This window comes from Otolemur garnettii, unplaced genomic scaffold (genome assembly GCF_000181295.1).
Source record: "Otolemur garnettii isolate 467f Iridium unplaced genomic scaffold, OtoGar3 scaffold00198, whole genome shotgun sequence".
In the NCBI taxonomy this organism is placed as follows: domain Eukaryota; kingdom Metazoa; phylum Chordata; class Mammalia; order Primates; family Galagidae; genus Otolemur; species Otolemur garnettii.
In genome coordinates, this window is record NW_003852593.1 from 2378144 (window position 1) to 2392707 (window position 14564).

At 47.6% G+C, this 14564-nt stretch overlaps 1 protein-coding gene across 1 annotated transcript in view; it reads right to left on the reverse strand.

Annotated features, from left to right (window-relative positions):
- The window catches only part of CLNK (cytokine dependent hematopoietic cell linker), a 114166-nt gene that overhangs the window by 21533 nt on the left and 78069 nt on the right, over positions 1-14564 (reverse strand). The window contains exons 8-11 of the mRNA XM_023507705.1: positions 12615-12660; positions 2301-2326; positions 1815-1834; positions 693-776 (exon numbers count right to left, since the gene is read on the reverse strand). Of these exons, the coding sequence (XP_023363473.1) occupies positions 693-776; positions 1815-1834; positions 2301-2326; positions 12615-12660 (176 nt within the window). The remainder of the gene's footprint in view (positions 1-692; positions 777-1814; positions 1835-2300; positions 2327-12614; positions 12661-14564) is intronic.

The window sequence follows — 14564 nt, forward strand, 5'->3', positions numbered from 1 at the left end:
GCCTGCTAGCCTGGGCTCCTCTGTGGCCTGCTAGCCTGGGCTCCTCTGTCCCGGGTAAACGCCTCCTAACTGAGTGCTGCCTGGGCCCGGGCTGCCTCTCCATGCTGGAGGTAAGAAGGCAGCTTGGTTCTGCACAGGGACACACGGAAAAGCTCATCTCTGTTCTGAATGCTAAAATAAGGTCATTTTTGGAAATTTAGACTTTTTTTTAGGAAAAAAAATCTTCACGACTTAGTCAAGTTTTGCCCAATGTCACACACCTCAGGGGTCTGTCATTAGTACCTAATACCAGGGGGTTGGTTTTATAATATTTGTTTGTCAAAAAGGCAATTATGTTTTTGACAGGAGGGTTTTCAAGCGTGGTTATATTTCCCTGACCTGGGTGAGGGGAAGCTGGGGGCCAATACTTGCTCTGGAACAGCCTGAGCACTTTTGCTTTTTACATAAAATAAAAATACCCCGACTCTGGTCCTGGCATTTGACATTTTCTTTAATTCACAGCAACCGAGCAGTTCTTTCAAGAACTCATTTTATTACACAGAAGCTGTGTTTTCTGCAGACTCAAAGCACAGGCTTCTACTTCTCTCCAGGTGTGACCGGCTCTGTCCCCACCCTTTAGAAATCGTGACTCCCTCGTCCCCTCCCCCACACCATCGCCTGGTGTCACCAGCGGAGGAGCCCGGATCTCTCACCTGGGCCCTCTGGGAGGGAGAGATCTGCAGCTCTTGGGCTCCCGGGGCAGGGGCTGGGGCTTCCTCAGGAGTGCGGCAGGAGGCCTGTGTGGAGAGTCCAGAGGGGATGTTAGAGCCAGGGGTACTCGGGTACTCGGTACTCTGCAGTGTCCAGGTTTGGGGCTGGAGACTTCAGGTCTGGGATGGTAATTACCTTGCCCGACAGATGCTGCATTTCAGGGCCCTTGAAACGTTAAACTATTGATTGTGATTCTAAATCTCCCTCCCAGGGACTTGCTCTGGTGCGGTCCTCTGACGGGCTGATAGAACTTTCTGCAGAGTCTCACATACTTTTTAATATGCTGCCTACTTTGGCTTCAGGGGCCCTGGGGGGAGTACGGTAACAGCCTTTCACTTATCCTAAACTGGAAGACCTGAGTTTTTAAAACTCCCCGAAGAGCTGTAAGAAAATATCTAGCTGGGGATGCCTAGCTCAGCCGGTGTTCACAACTTTATTCTTAAAGGGTCTCCAGCACTTTGGTCCATGCTGGAGATTCAGAGACAAAGACACAGCACTTGGCTTAAGATGCCCCCCTAGGAGGAAACAGAGAGAAGTGGCTGCCGGGGTAGGGGGGAGTTGGGGAGGGGGGGAGGGGGAAGTGGGGGGAGGGGAGAGAGGGGGTGGGGTGCAATACCCGCCCAGCACAGGTGCTCAGAGCCTCAGCGCTGAGTTCCTGTATGTGTATGTACAAATGTCACAATATTTGCATTATACATGTGTTACAAATAAATATGTGCATTTAAATAAATGGATGTTAATACTTATGTATTGTAAGGGCATGCCACAGTCTCTAAGCATCTGGGCACGTACGTCCCTTGTAAACTATCACGATCTGGTGGATTTCTGCACCAAACACAGATAGGGACAGAGACAGAAAGTGAGAGAGACAAAAGATGCTTCAGAAATGGCGAGAAAGGGACGCTGGACAGATAACCGTGACTCAGCGAGGGATTAAATGGGTAAACAAAGGCGTGTTTAGTCTGCTCACTGACCAATGTCCAGTGTTTGTGTTCCTCTTTTCAAGCACTGGCCCAAATCATTTACATGCACAGCAGAACCAAATACTATGGTAGATGTCTTACCGAGGAGGTGGGAATGGAGTCTGTAAGAGGAAGAGAGTTAGAAATTAAATTATTGTTTTTAGAGCAGGGCCCATCGTCAGGTGCCTAAACCCTTCCCCCGCCTCCCCTCCTAGAACAAAAGGCCTATCTGGCCTGCTCCAGAGTTCCTCTGGAAAGACCCTAGTCCGGCAAAGCCTTCCAGCAACCTGTGGAATCTCCCTCCCCCCATGCCAAGTATAAGAACAAGCCCTCCCACCCCCGTAGCCGTCATCTTTGCCAAGGTGGGGCTCAGTCCTTGTTCATTATATTTGGCCTGAGTCTCTCCTGGTCTCCTCTCTGGGTACACCGCTGGACTTCCTTCACCAATGGCTAACAATCTTTACCAGTAGAATCACAGCCATGTCCAGACTTCTAGGACACCTTTTTTAAGCAATATTTAAGCACTTACATTGGCTATATCTCTGTGCTTCTAAAGAGTAACAAACACCTTTTGTTGATTTCTCTTACCTTGTTCTTTTTTATGGATTTGTCTCCTAAAACATAAGAGGGGACACGAGTGAATTAATGGGAAATGTCATCAAGCACCATTTTTATATTCGCTTAAATGGAAATCATTTCTACTTTTAATAACATTGATAACAACGTCAATTAACATTTACTGAGATCTTATTGGGTGCCCAGCGTCCTGCTAAATGCTGCAGGTATTGGGTCTTAGTGAGTCCTCACTCTTGGTCTGTTCATGAAGATCAGGAGGCAGAGAGAAGTTAGATATCTCTCCTGCCAGTCACCAAATTAGTGGATGGTAATCAAGATTTGATTGCATGTGGCATGACATTTGAGGTCTTGCAACCACTGATGCCTGTTTCCCATCTGGAATTGACACACATACACACACACACACACACGTTCAAATTTCTACCTAGCACCTTCATGGGTATTTCTAAGCAGAGAAAATAGCATCACAGAATTTTCAATATAGAAGAGTTTTCAAAGACCCAAGAATCCAACTTGTTTATTCTGGGGGAGAAAAAAAAAAAAAAAAAAAAAAAAAAAGGCAATCTGGGTGAGACGATTTCTCAAGACCAAGGGACCCTAGAAAAAGCCCACGTGAGGTCTGGAAAGATTTTCAGAATCTCTAGGTATTTTTGTTTCCAAAGTTCAATTCAATTTTAAAGATAATTACCGAGTTCCTACTCTGAGCTAAACACACACCAGACTGGGGCTACAAAGACAAACACAGCTTGAGCGAGACCCCTTGCTCCACGGGGGTCTCTTTACAGGCCAAGCTCCAGGCTCTGGGGACAAGGTGCTCAAGGTGACTGGCCCTGTCGCTGATGCCATGGTCTTCATTCTGAAGTGGGTGGATGTGCATTAAGACATTGTGGACAGTTAATTTGATGAGGATTTCAAGTAGGGAAGGACATGGTATTAAAGAAACTTAAGTTAGTCTGGGGTGTCAGAAAGGGCCTCCCAAGGAAGCAGCATTTGTGTCTCTCAGAGTAAGTGTGGTATAATGAGTGCTACTTTACAGGGCTGTTGGGAAGTCACTGAGACTATCCCTGCGTCAGTATGGGGGACGCAGACCTCGACTACACCTGTCTGTGGCCAAACATCGAGTCTCCTTTCCTCATTTGTGCAACAAGGAGGTTGGACTAGTTTAAAAGTGTGCTCTGAAGAGCCCCTGGACTCCCCTTTGCAAACCCCCAGCAGCAGGGGCCTGGCTCTGGCTCCCAACACATCCTCGGGGGCCTCTCTTCTGCCTGTTTTCTGTCCTATCTCCTCTTAAGATCTCCTTTGGTAAAAGGTCCAGCTGACCCCAAACTACACAGTACTACGTCAACACAAGATGCTCTGGATGAATTTAACGGCTCTTCCAGGTCTAAAATAATGACTGTATTGAATAAAACTGCCATTCTGCTTGTTTGTTTTCATTTGCGGGAAGCACTTTAAATGTTCAGGATCGACTTCCTTATATGGATTCCAAATCCTGCTTGCACACAGAACTAATCAGATGTTCTCAGCGTTGTGAAAATAGAAAATATGTTAGATTTTTGGTTATTTCAATGATGTTCCCAAAAAGCGTAGGCCACGGTGATGCTGGCTGAAGGCCCCACATCAGAAAACATAAATTAACCTCCTCCCAGTTCACTGTGCATTGGCTGCACCTCCAGAGCTCCCCGTGGACTTGCTTGCAGCTGGTGTTGACTTTCCCCATGAAACTGGCTTTCTGAGAGGTCTTTTTTCATAGGTACCACTACGTCTATTGGGGATCAATTGAATTCACTGGAAAAAAAAAACTCAGTGAAGAGACTGAGTTCCTAGAATTCGATAAGAACATTTCACTTGCTGTTGTGGAGATATCTTTCTAGCCTGCTTTAGTGGCTGTGAGCTTGGACTAAGGCATCCATCTTCTTTTTATTTATTAATTTATTATCAATCACATGCCCATGCATGTGTTGGGCATAGATTCATTTTTAATCTATTTATTGACATAGGTGTCAAGGAGTGTAATGTCAGCAAACAGAGTTGCTGTTCCCACATCACTGACCTCCCAGTGACAGAAGATAGAAAAGAAACAAAAGTATAAATAAATAAACAATCACAGGAAAAATGACACAGGTGAGGGAGATACCAGGGCAGGGGTGGGGGGTGAGCCCTGAGGTGGGGCTGCTGCTTCTAGACAGGCCTGAGGTGAGGGGATGAAGCTGGGGCCTGAGGAGTGAGGCAGCGTGGGAGCCGGATGCCTGGGAGCCGCCAGTGTAAAGGGCCTGAGGTGGTGTCATAGTCTGTAAACTGAAATTGGGTAACTTATATAAAAAAAGAGATTTGTTTCTTACAGTTCTGGAGGCTGAGAAGCCCACCTTCTTGCCAGGAGGGTGGGAGTACAGGGTAGGAGGGTTCTGGAGGGGGGGACTCTGCCGTGTTCAAGGGCATCTCACCCCAGAGCTGAGCCTGCTACTGTGCCAGATCATGTCTTCCTCCCTCTATGAAACCACACGTCCCCTTCCACCATAGCCCTTCAATCCAGTAGCTCACTGATCCACCCCGGCGGGCAGAGCCTTCCTCACCCAATCCCCTCTCAGTGGCCCCACTTTTCAACACTGCCACGTGGGAGACTGAATGTCACCATGAGCTGGGGATGAGATGTCCAACCCTTCCAGGTGGGTGAACAGGAGGGACGGGAAGGCGTAGAGGAGAGGCTTGAGATAAGCGGCCTCCAGATCACACGGGGTCTCATCACCAGGGCGAGGACATGGCCTTAACCACAGCGAATCTCTCTTGAACCGCTTCACTGGGGTTTTTCTCTTTATTGATTTATAAAGAGATTTTCACATTTTCACTAACAGTGTGCAAAGGATCCCTTCCCCCATGTCTTCCCGAACACGTGCCACCTTCTTGTGTTTTTTAAATAGTAGCCGTCCCAACAAGTGTGAGGCGACATTTCACTGTGACTCTGATTTGCATTTCCTATGTGATGCCGAGTGAAAGGCTGACTGCCCCTCATATGGAACGTTGGCCACCTGTACGTCACAGCAGAGACACCACCCGGGCTCTTCGCCCACCTTCCAACCAGGTCACTCATTTTCAGCTGTTCACTCGTGAGAACCTTGTGTGTCCTGGGTGTTAATCCTTCATCCGGTGCTTGGTTTACTGATATTTTGTCCCTTTCCACAAAGTGCCTTTTTGTGCTGTTGGCTGTTTCCTTTGCTGTGCAGGAGCTGTTCAGTTTGATGACGTCCCACTTGTTTATTTTTGCTTTTGTTGCCTGTTTGGTCTCATTTCCGCAAAGTCATTGCCAAGACCAGCGTAAGGAGCTGTCCCCTATGTTTTCTTCTAGGTGTTCTAGGTCTTACCTTTTAGTCTTTAATTCATCCTGAGCTCATTCCCTTTCATGGTGTGAGATGAGGGTCCAATCTACTCTTCTGTGGATTGACATCCAGTCCCCTCGACACAGTTCAGAAGAGACTATTGGGCTTGGCACCTGTGGCTCAAGCGGCTAAGGCGCCAGCCACATACACCTAAGGTGGCTGGTTCGAATCCAGCCTGGGCCTGCCAAACAATGATGGCTGCAACCAAAAAATAGCTGGGTGTTGTGGCGGGTGCCTGTGGTTCCAGCTCCTCGGGAGGCTGAGGCAGGAGACTTGCTTGAGCCCAGGAGGTGGAGGTTGCTGTGAGCTGTGATGCCATGGCACTCTACCCAGGGGGACAGCTTGAGGCTCTGTCTCAAAAAAAAAGAAGAGACTATTGTGTCCCCATTGTATATTCTTGATGCCACCGACAGAAATTAATTTACTATATGCAGGAAACTTTTTCTGGGCTTTCCACTCTGCTCCACTGGTCCAGGTGTTTTTATGCTGGTGCCTCACTGCCCTGGCCACTATGGTCCTGTAAGATAATTTGAAATTGGGAAGTGTGATGTCTCCAGCCTCATTCTCTTATTCAAGGTTGCCTCAGCCTCTCTGAGTCTTTTGTGTTAATCCTGGGGATTCTTTCTGACACACTGTCCAGGTGTCCTGTGTCTGCCTTATAAGGAAGGTTCTCTCCAGCATCACTTACTATCCTCCTCCACTAGAGATTTGGGGTGTGATGCTGCAGCACCAGCAGCAGCAACCTTGAGGGTTTCAGCGGCATCACACATGCTGCTGGCGATCTCTGTCCCACAGAGCTTCACGAAATCACTGCTCAGATAACCAAGATCCTTCCAAAATGTTGAAGGGGACTTAAAGGAATTTACAGGTCAGAAAATCAGATCAACCAGGCAAAGTAACTTATCTACCATCATACAGCTTTGGTGGTAATTCAGCAAACAAAATTTTTCTTTTTTATTTTGGAGCCTTTTAAAATGGAGTAATAACAATTCAGGTAGTCTCTGTATATGGAAAAGAGGATGAGATTTGGAATTGAATTTCTTCAGATTGCATCTTGATCTTGCTGCTTATCACGGGCGGGGCCATAGCAGATACTCAGTAGATGTTTGTGACATAAACAGAGGGGCTGAGGAGTGAATGACTTTTAATTCACAGGAATTTGCTTGCAGAACTGAGGAGCTAGTAAGCGGCTTCTGCTGGTGCTGAGTTTCTATCTCAGCCCACACCTGTAGTCGCTGTTATGCAATGAAAAGCAGAGGGAAAATGGAAATTCACACTCCTGAGGAAGCACACAAATATTCTCAAATGCCTGAAAAGTTTCTTATGTGTCAAACAAAAGGATCCGGAGGATTGTTCTTCAAGGTCACTCGGTCTCTGAGCCGGGAAAGCAGCCTCGCTGAGAAGCCGGGCGCGCTCGCCACCTGGCGGCCGCAGGTGTGAACTGCACCGTCTGCCTGAGACTGATTTGAGCCTTGAAAGAGCAGGCAGGTCTCACCCCTGCCGCGCAACTTACTGTTTTGGGGAGGTAGGTAGAAGTGAGCACAGCCTGGCTGGAGGACTGATGGACCTGGGCTTGACTGTTTCGTCCCCAACACATTCTGGCAAAACCACGAAGAAGTCGTCAACCTCACAGTGTTCTGGGAGGGTAGAACAAGGCTCTTGGGGAAGGAGACAGGATTAAGACATCTGTTCCTGTGAGTGGTTTGAACCAGCTTATTACATTGTCAGGAATTCTATCACCTGGTTGTTAAATGCAAAATTATCAAACAATTGTATAAATGCACACTTAAGTTACAGTAGTTTCTGGGGGCATCTCTGTCCTGTGTGTGGCCAGGACAAAGTCTGACGCTCAGCAGCCAAATCACCCGCCTGTGTTCTTCCTTCTTCAGAATTTCACAGGTAGAAGACTGGTTTTTATGATAGATTTTAGTCATTTCAGCATACGATTTTTCCCCCTTTCCTTAATTCAAGAACGTTCTTCTCTTCACTTTACGGCTCTCTTTGGTGTGTCTGAACTGCCGGCATCACCACCCTTGCACTCCTGGGCCGTAATTCAGTAAAATGAGGGTGACTTGAACACAAGCACTGTGATATGTTGACAGTCAATCTGGTCACCAAGACGGCTACGTGACCCGCAGGTGGGCAGTGTATAAGGACTGGAAATGAATGCTGGGCAAAGATATGGTTCAGGTCCTCGGAGGGACAAAGAGAAACAGTGGGCTGCTCAGAATAGCATAATTGTCTATTTCTGGAATTTTCTATTTAATATTTTCAGATCCTAGTTGGTCACAGGTAACTGAAACTGAGAGAGTGAAATCAAAGATGAGGGATGAGCACTATATTCATTTTTCACTTAGCTTCAATTTGTGCTAAAATACGCAATGCCCTTTATCCATAAAATGGAATCAAGCAAATCAATACTTTCAGAAATGGACCATCAGGGTAATGTTCTGCAATTAAAGACATAAACTGTGGATAGAATGGGATCAAATTTAGTCTCAATCACAAGTTTATTGTACCTATGAGTTTTGTGATATCTGAAAGCAAACCATCTCATATCCTGATGATTAATTATGAAAGAGTCCGGAGAAGCAACTTTTGATCCACGTGCTGGTAATGTGCGTTTGGCAAGACCTGTTGGAGAAAACTCTCCAAGTCTTTTGAAACTTTTAGAAATTAACCACAGCAACCAATTGCCGAAACCATTCTTGGGGTTGCAGTGGGGAGGGACAAAGGTGGGCAGAGCTGAGGACGTGGAAGAAGCCGGCCTGCTCTGGCAGCTCTTCATGTAAGGTCAGAAGATGCAATTTCTCATGAAAATGCACTTTGGCAGCTTTAGGAAGTCGTAGGAATCCAGAATTGTCCTTAGATGGAGCTGACAGCACTGGAGCTGTCTGAAGGCTGCATGGGACACCGGGCAAGGGGCAAGGGCCTCGGGCCGGCTCCCTGTCTGTGAGAGGTACACCTGTTTTGGTTACAAGCAGGGGCTGGGTGGTGGAGATTCTGCTATTTTAAGACCTTTTGTTAAATATACAAAACAATTCTTTTTGTTTTGCTGCTGTGTATGCAGACAGGCTGGTTATCAGCTTCAGTTCTGGAAGTCCTGTGTCTTGGTGATCCTTCAGTCCAGAGTGTACTGGGCTGGCTGATTTTTGTTAATATCCCAAATTTACAAAGAAATTAGAAGTGTGCTTTTCATTATGCATGTATATTAAGCAATTCTGAAATAATTTCACGGGAGGAACATGTTCTGTGTATATAAAGTTAGTTAGTTCTGGTATGTTGGAGCTCCCTTAGGAATCGGATCTTTATTGGCCAATTATTATTTGGGAGATGTGGACTTTCTTGGGCTTCTTTTATCAAATACCTTGTTTTAAATTCTTCTCCTGTTTGTGGCTACTTTATATTTCTCTGTCGGAAAGTACATTTGCTGTACCACGAGCCAGCAGAGCCCCATCCCCTTTCCCCGTCCCTGTGATGATGAGGCAGAATCTTTTGCAGTCTCATTAATGAGTGATTTCATAATGTTTACAGCATTAACTTTCAATCAAGTATCATATGAATGCCTATGTTGCTTTCGAGGCATGTGCTGTGGCTAAACTAAATTTAAATTTAACATGGTAGGTAAATAATCTTAAATTTATTTCTGATCAACTCTGTGACCTCAGGTTTGCCTGAAAGTTGTAATCTACAGGCCACCAAATCCCATCATAACTGTGAGGTTTTGCGTGTTGCCAAATTCTGCCACTAGGGGACAGTGTCATCTACCAAGTCACATCTTCAGCGCATAACTTTGCGAAATTTGGATGAATGGGGTACCAAGTAGGGGAAAAAAGAGTCTGCAGAATGATTTTTATACCCTAGCAAATATGTGCACAGGTCAGTTAGGAAGGACGCTGTCCACTGTGTTTCTTGGAAGTGAAATTACAGACCATAATACAGTCTGTCTCAAGACTTTCGTAGCGACCCAGGCACAGTAAAACCAAGGACATTACCACTGCTGAGTAAACACTGGCTTAGGCCTGGGCTCTGCCTTCTTGCTGCTGATCTTGAGGGAGCCACTTCCTTGGTGAAGGCTCCTCATGTCAACTGGGAGATTGAACCAAATTAATCTCAGTTCTGATTTTTATTTATCTGGTACTTAAACTTGTCCAAAAGCAAACTAGCATAAAGGCCCTTTGATGGAATTGCGTGGAATTCAACCAGTCTTGTGTTTCTGGATATACACATCCAGGAGCCTGTGGATGCTGAGTCTCTGTTTCTTTTCTCGGGCGGTTTACTGTGTTCCCTCATAATCTCACGTCCTCGTACGCTTGACACCTCGGGGAGAATCGCTTTGGAGCTAGTGCTTGGCTCACATCTAAGGCAAAGGGAAACACCGTTCAGCCCGCTTTAGTCTCAGCCTTGGTTTCTCTAGGAAGAGAAGCTACCTCAGATTTGAAAATTTCAGCCATCCCCATCTAATGCTAGTGGCACAATAAAATTTTATTCACTTTCAGTACTTTAAAAAAAAAAAGTCAAGCTTTAGGGAAGATAAGTTCTTGAAATCTGACAGTTTCTAGATAATGTCAGAATATGATTGCAAGAAAAATGACACAAAAAGTACATTAACATAAATCTATAACTGCTCAACTTGAATGAAATCGTGCCATTATGGAACCAACAGATATGTTTTTTTCGATGACATTTTGTGAGAGTGAATAAATTATCTGAGAATGTGTTTGCATCAAAAATACAGAATTTGGTAATAAACACATAAATCATCCCAACATTTTTCAGCAAGATCCTAGAAATGGGGCGTTCGTGTTAACTTTCCCCCTCTGGCTTCCTCCTCCGTGGCCGTCGTTGGCAGACAGTGACGCACCTCCCACGCGGCCTCCCACCCCGCGACCCGGCTCCTCTCAGCCTCGCTCCCGAGGGTCCTCCCTGCGGTCACGGCCCCAGCTTACACGAGGGTCTGCTTTAGGGCCCCCTCATATCTTTGCAGCTCTGGTGCCCATATGCTAGCCCACGTCCTGCTTCGAGTAGGCAGCACAAACTCAGTCATGACATTAAATTTATGTCACATAAAGGAGTTCAATTCCCGAAACGAAAGAATGGTTTAATTTGAATAGAAATTAGAGATGTGTGCCTGAGGAGCCTAAATTTTATCTCTGTCTTAATCATATCCTATAGCTAGATTTTTTTCTACTTTACTGTTCAAGTTTTTATTAACTGCTCCCAGTATTTTTGTGAACTTGGCCAAGATGTAGACAGACATGGTGATGAAGAAACAGACATGTTGATATGTGGGATCAAAAAGCCAGGCGGGTGTCCACACGAACTGTAAACCGTCAGTCTTGTTTCTCCAAGGACTCGTCCCTGAGTACCCACGGAGCCCACCGGTATGACCCAGACATGTCACATCAAATGAGCGTGGGCTCATCCCTTTACATGTTAAGAGGGGTGAATAATAATTTCTCTTCCTGATCACTTTTAAGGAACACACGCATCAGCTAGTGGGGACATCTCTGAATCACAGGCTGTGGCCGTCAAAGGCATCAACATTTTTGAGGACCACGGAGGCCCTGCCCCGGCAGCTTCCCTAAGTTGTGGGGGCTCAGGAGGGGGATGGGGGGAAGATAGGCAGGAGGCTGTGAGGGTGCAGGGGAGCAGTGGACCAGGGAACCACCACCGTTTCGACCCCTGCAGGACCGACCCCCTCCGACGCAGCTGGTGCACATGGCCAGGGAAGCTAGTTCACATCATGTTTCAAGAAGAGGCAAGAACCACTCAGAAAGGCCGGTGTCTTGCGGTCACGCAGCCAGGAAGTGGCAGAGCCCCTGTGTGGATGACTCCCCTGCTCCAGCTGCAGAGTGTGCCTCCTGCTGTGAGTACTTTTCCTTTGTCCCCACAGGGACACCCTCTACCTGGCTTCACCCTGTACTCTGCCCAGGGAGATGGAGTGGGGGAGGGGACACCTGGGCTGCACTGGCCTTTCCTTTCTGATGGTTTAGCCTTTGGGGAGTCCCAGCAGGTCTGAGGGAGGCTGGAGGGAGAGCTCGGGTGTGTGCCATGTGGCTCCCTCCCTGTGAGGTCCCCCAGACTGATGATGTCTCTTGACTGAGGTGGCATGGTCCTTGTGGTTCCCGTAATCGTCCCTTCATCCCACTGGGCCTGGGGGTGATGACGGGCCCACCCGGACGCAGCACACACAGACCCCTCGGTGAAGGGCTCCTTGGTCATAAGCTTCCTTGAATCATCCTAGTTTGAGTGTGCCATCTGCTTCCTGTTGGGGCCCTAACTGTTTCCCATTAAGGAAAAGGTGGTATTAGTGATACACTGTGGGACACAGCACTGGGCACAAACGGGGAGTTTGGTGTGTTTCAGTTACTGGGAAAACTAAACCCACGGCATCGTCAGCTTTTCCAACTGGGCAGTCTGAGAAGAGAGGGGCACGGGAAAAACGCTGAGAGAAGCCAGCATTGATATTATCCAGTTAATTTCTTTGGCTGTCCTCCATTTGTGCTGCTTGCTCTGCTGAAATTGATTATTTGCTTTCAGGCTCATACCTGTATTTTCATCTTCAAATTGAGTTGTTTTGCTGGAAGCTTTAAAATCTGTTTTCAGATTAATTAATCAACATTATAAAATTAGATTTCTATCTTGCAATTTTTCTGGGGTATGCTTAGAGAAATAACCAAGTTATATATTTAATTCGATCCATATGTTTCAAAACAATTCCTCTCTAAAACCGCACGGCACAGCATACGAGTTTTCATCATCAATTTCTCCATCAATAAGGTAAGGTGATAAAAAGGAATAAGGCATGTGAACCTCTTTCTAAAATCAGATTGGTAGTTCCTGATGGGTAATTCAATGGATCGCCTTGTTTAGGGTAATCCATGACCACAAACTAAAATGCTAGATGTTCTCATGCTCAGATGTCAGACTTTCTGTGACATGACTTTACCTGTGACCTGCTGGCTTCTGACGTCCCTGGGGATGGGTTTCTGCACCTGTAGAAGGCAAGACAGCACCATTATCTCTTAAGTTGTGACTGTGACACATCTCATGTCTTAACACTGCCTATTGTTAGGTTCCCAAGGATAAAGGCAGAAGTGTGTGGACTGACAGTTCTTCACGGATGCCACATGTGTGGCTGGCAGTCAGCAAATGTGTACAGACAAGTGCTACTGCCAGCAGAGGTGAGGCGGCCTGGGCGGCAGACACACTTGGGGTTGGGAGCCTGTCCTGCCCCTTACTGCTGGGAGAGATATTTAGCACATTATGAGCGTCAGAGTTTTCATCTTATAATTGGGAAAATACTCGACTAATTCAGGCCGCTGGATTAGCGTGAAGGTCGATAGATGTGACCAGGCATGTGGACGTGTGGAAGTGATCACACGGATAGATCAGGACTTGGCCTCACGTGAAAGCCTGGGGCTCTATCTCCACCGCACAGGGCTGTGAGAATGCGGCCAACTCTGAGCCTCTGGGGTTAGCTAATTCTCCTGGGCTCAGTCTCCTCATTTATGAAATGGAGGCACCAAAAATACTGGTATCTCCTGAGGATCAGAGGATGACACAGGACACACCCTATGAAGGGCCCAGAACCTGGTGTGTCACTGACCACACGGAACAGTCATGTCATTATGAAGATCACTAAAGACATTAGTGAACTATGGAGGGCTGCATGATCAGAGGCTGATGCAGGCATCAGAAAGCCTCTAGGTCTTTGAGGGCCATCATGCCCGGGTTGAGGTCAGAGCCTCAGTATTGCCCTTTATTGGCCCCAAGCTGAGTGGCCAAGGTGGGTGGGGGTGTCGTGGAACCCCTGCTCCCTCTTATCCTCTGAGGAACGCTGAGCCACAGTCTTCATGCCTGGAAAGGACACAGGCCTTCTTCTGTGGGTTGGTCTTGTCAGCTGTCGGGCACTGCTTGGGTCTTGCAGCTATCTTCCTGGTCACACCATCAGTGTCTAGCCCCTCCTGGTCACCTTGCGGGGACTGTGGTACTGGAGGGTTTTTCCAGTGTCCTTGCTGCACTCTTGTCCTTGAGTCCCCTGTGCCTGCCCCTCAGAGGGGGTCTCCCTCCAGCTCCTGCCCCTCCGCACTGCCAGCCTCCGTCACTGCCTTCCTCAGTGGTGCACAGGCCTGGCAGCTCGGGGTGACGTGCCCCGGTGCTGCTTCTCTTTTTTCCTCTGGCTGCCAGATTCTGCCGCATCTCCCTGGATCTCTTGCGTGAGAGTTTTTTGGTGTTTCCCCAGCTGCAGGTATTAACAGAGGATCCCAAGCCAGGAATATTTTCTCACCCTGCGCTGGGGCTAGTCTCGGTTTATAGCAAACGTACATGCATCTGAGCCTGCTCTGTACATGCGGCATCCCTAGATTTCCAGAGAGCAAAGACCAAAGTGCCTGGAGGCCAAGGGAGGCTTCAACCCACGTGCAGGTGGGTCCGAACACCGGGTCTCGGCCGCAGCACCCCTGAGATCAGGCGTTGGATGATTCTTCCATGCGAGGGCTGTTCTTCTGTGCCTCGGAGGGAGTTTCTGTGCCTTCCACCCACTAGATGCTCATCCCTGGCAACCAAAAATGTCTCCCGACCTTGCCAGGGCTCCGTGCGGGACACAGTCTCCCCATTGAGAACCACCGTTTCCAGCTCCATGTCTTACGGTGTGAAAGCTCTTCGTCCAGAGCTGCCTGACGCCAGCGACGCAGCCTGCTGTATTTTTGTTCCCTCTGTTCATCTCTACCGTCGTCCTTCGGATTACACCAAAGCTGCCAATCTGGGCGGCTGCCTCCTCCATTGGGTTCAATGGTTTCCCAGCCGGGCACAGCGTTTGGTACACAGCGCATGCTCAGTAAGTACAGGGATGCAGGACGCATGCTCAGTAAGTACAGGGATGCAGGACGCATGCTCA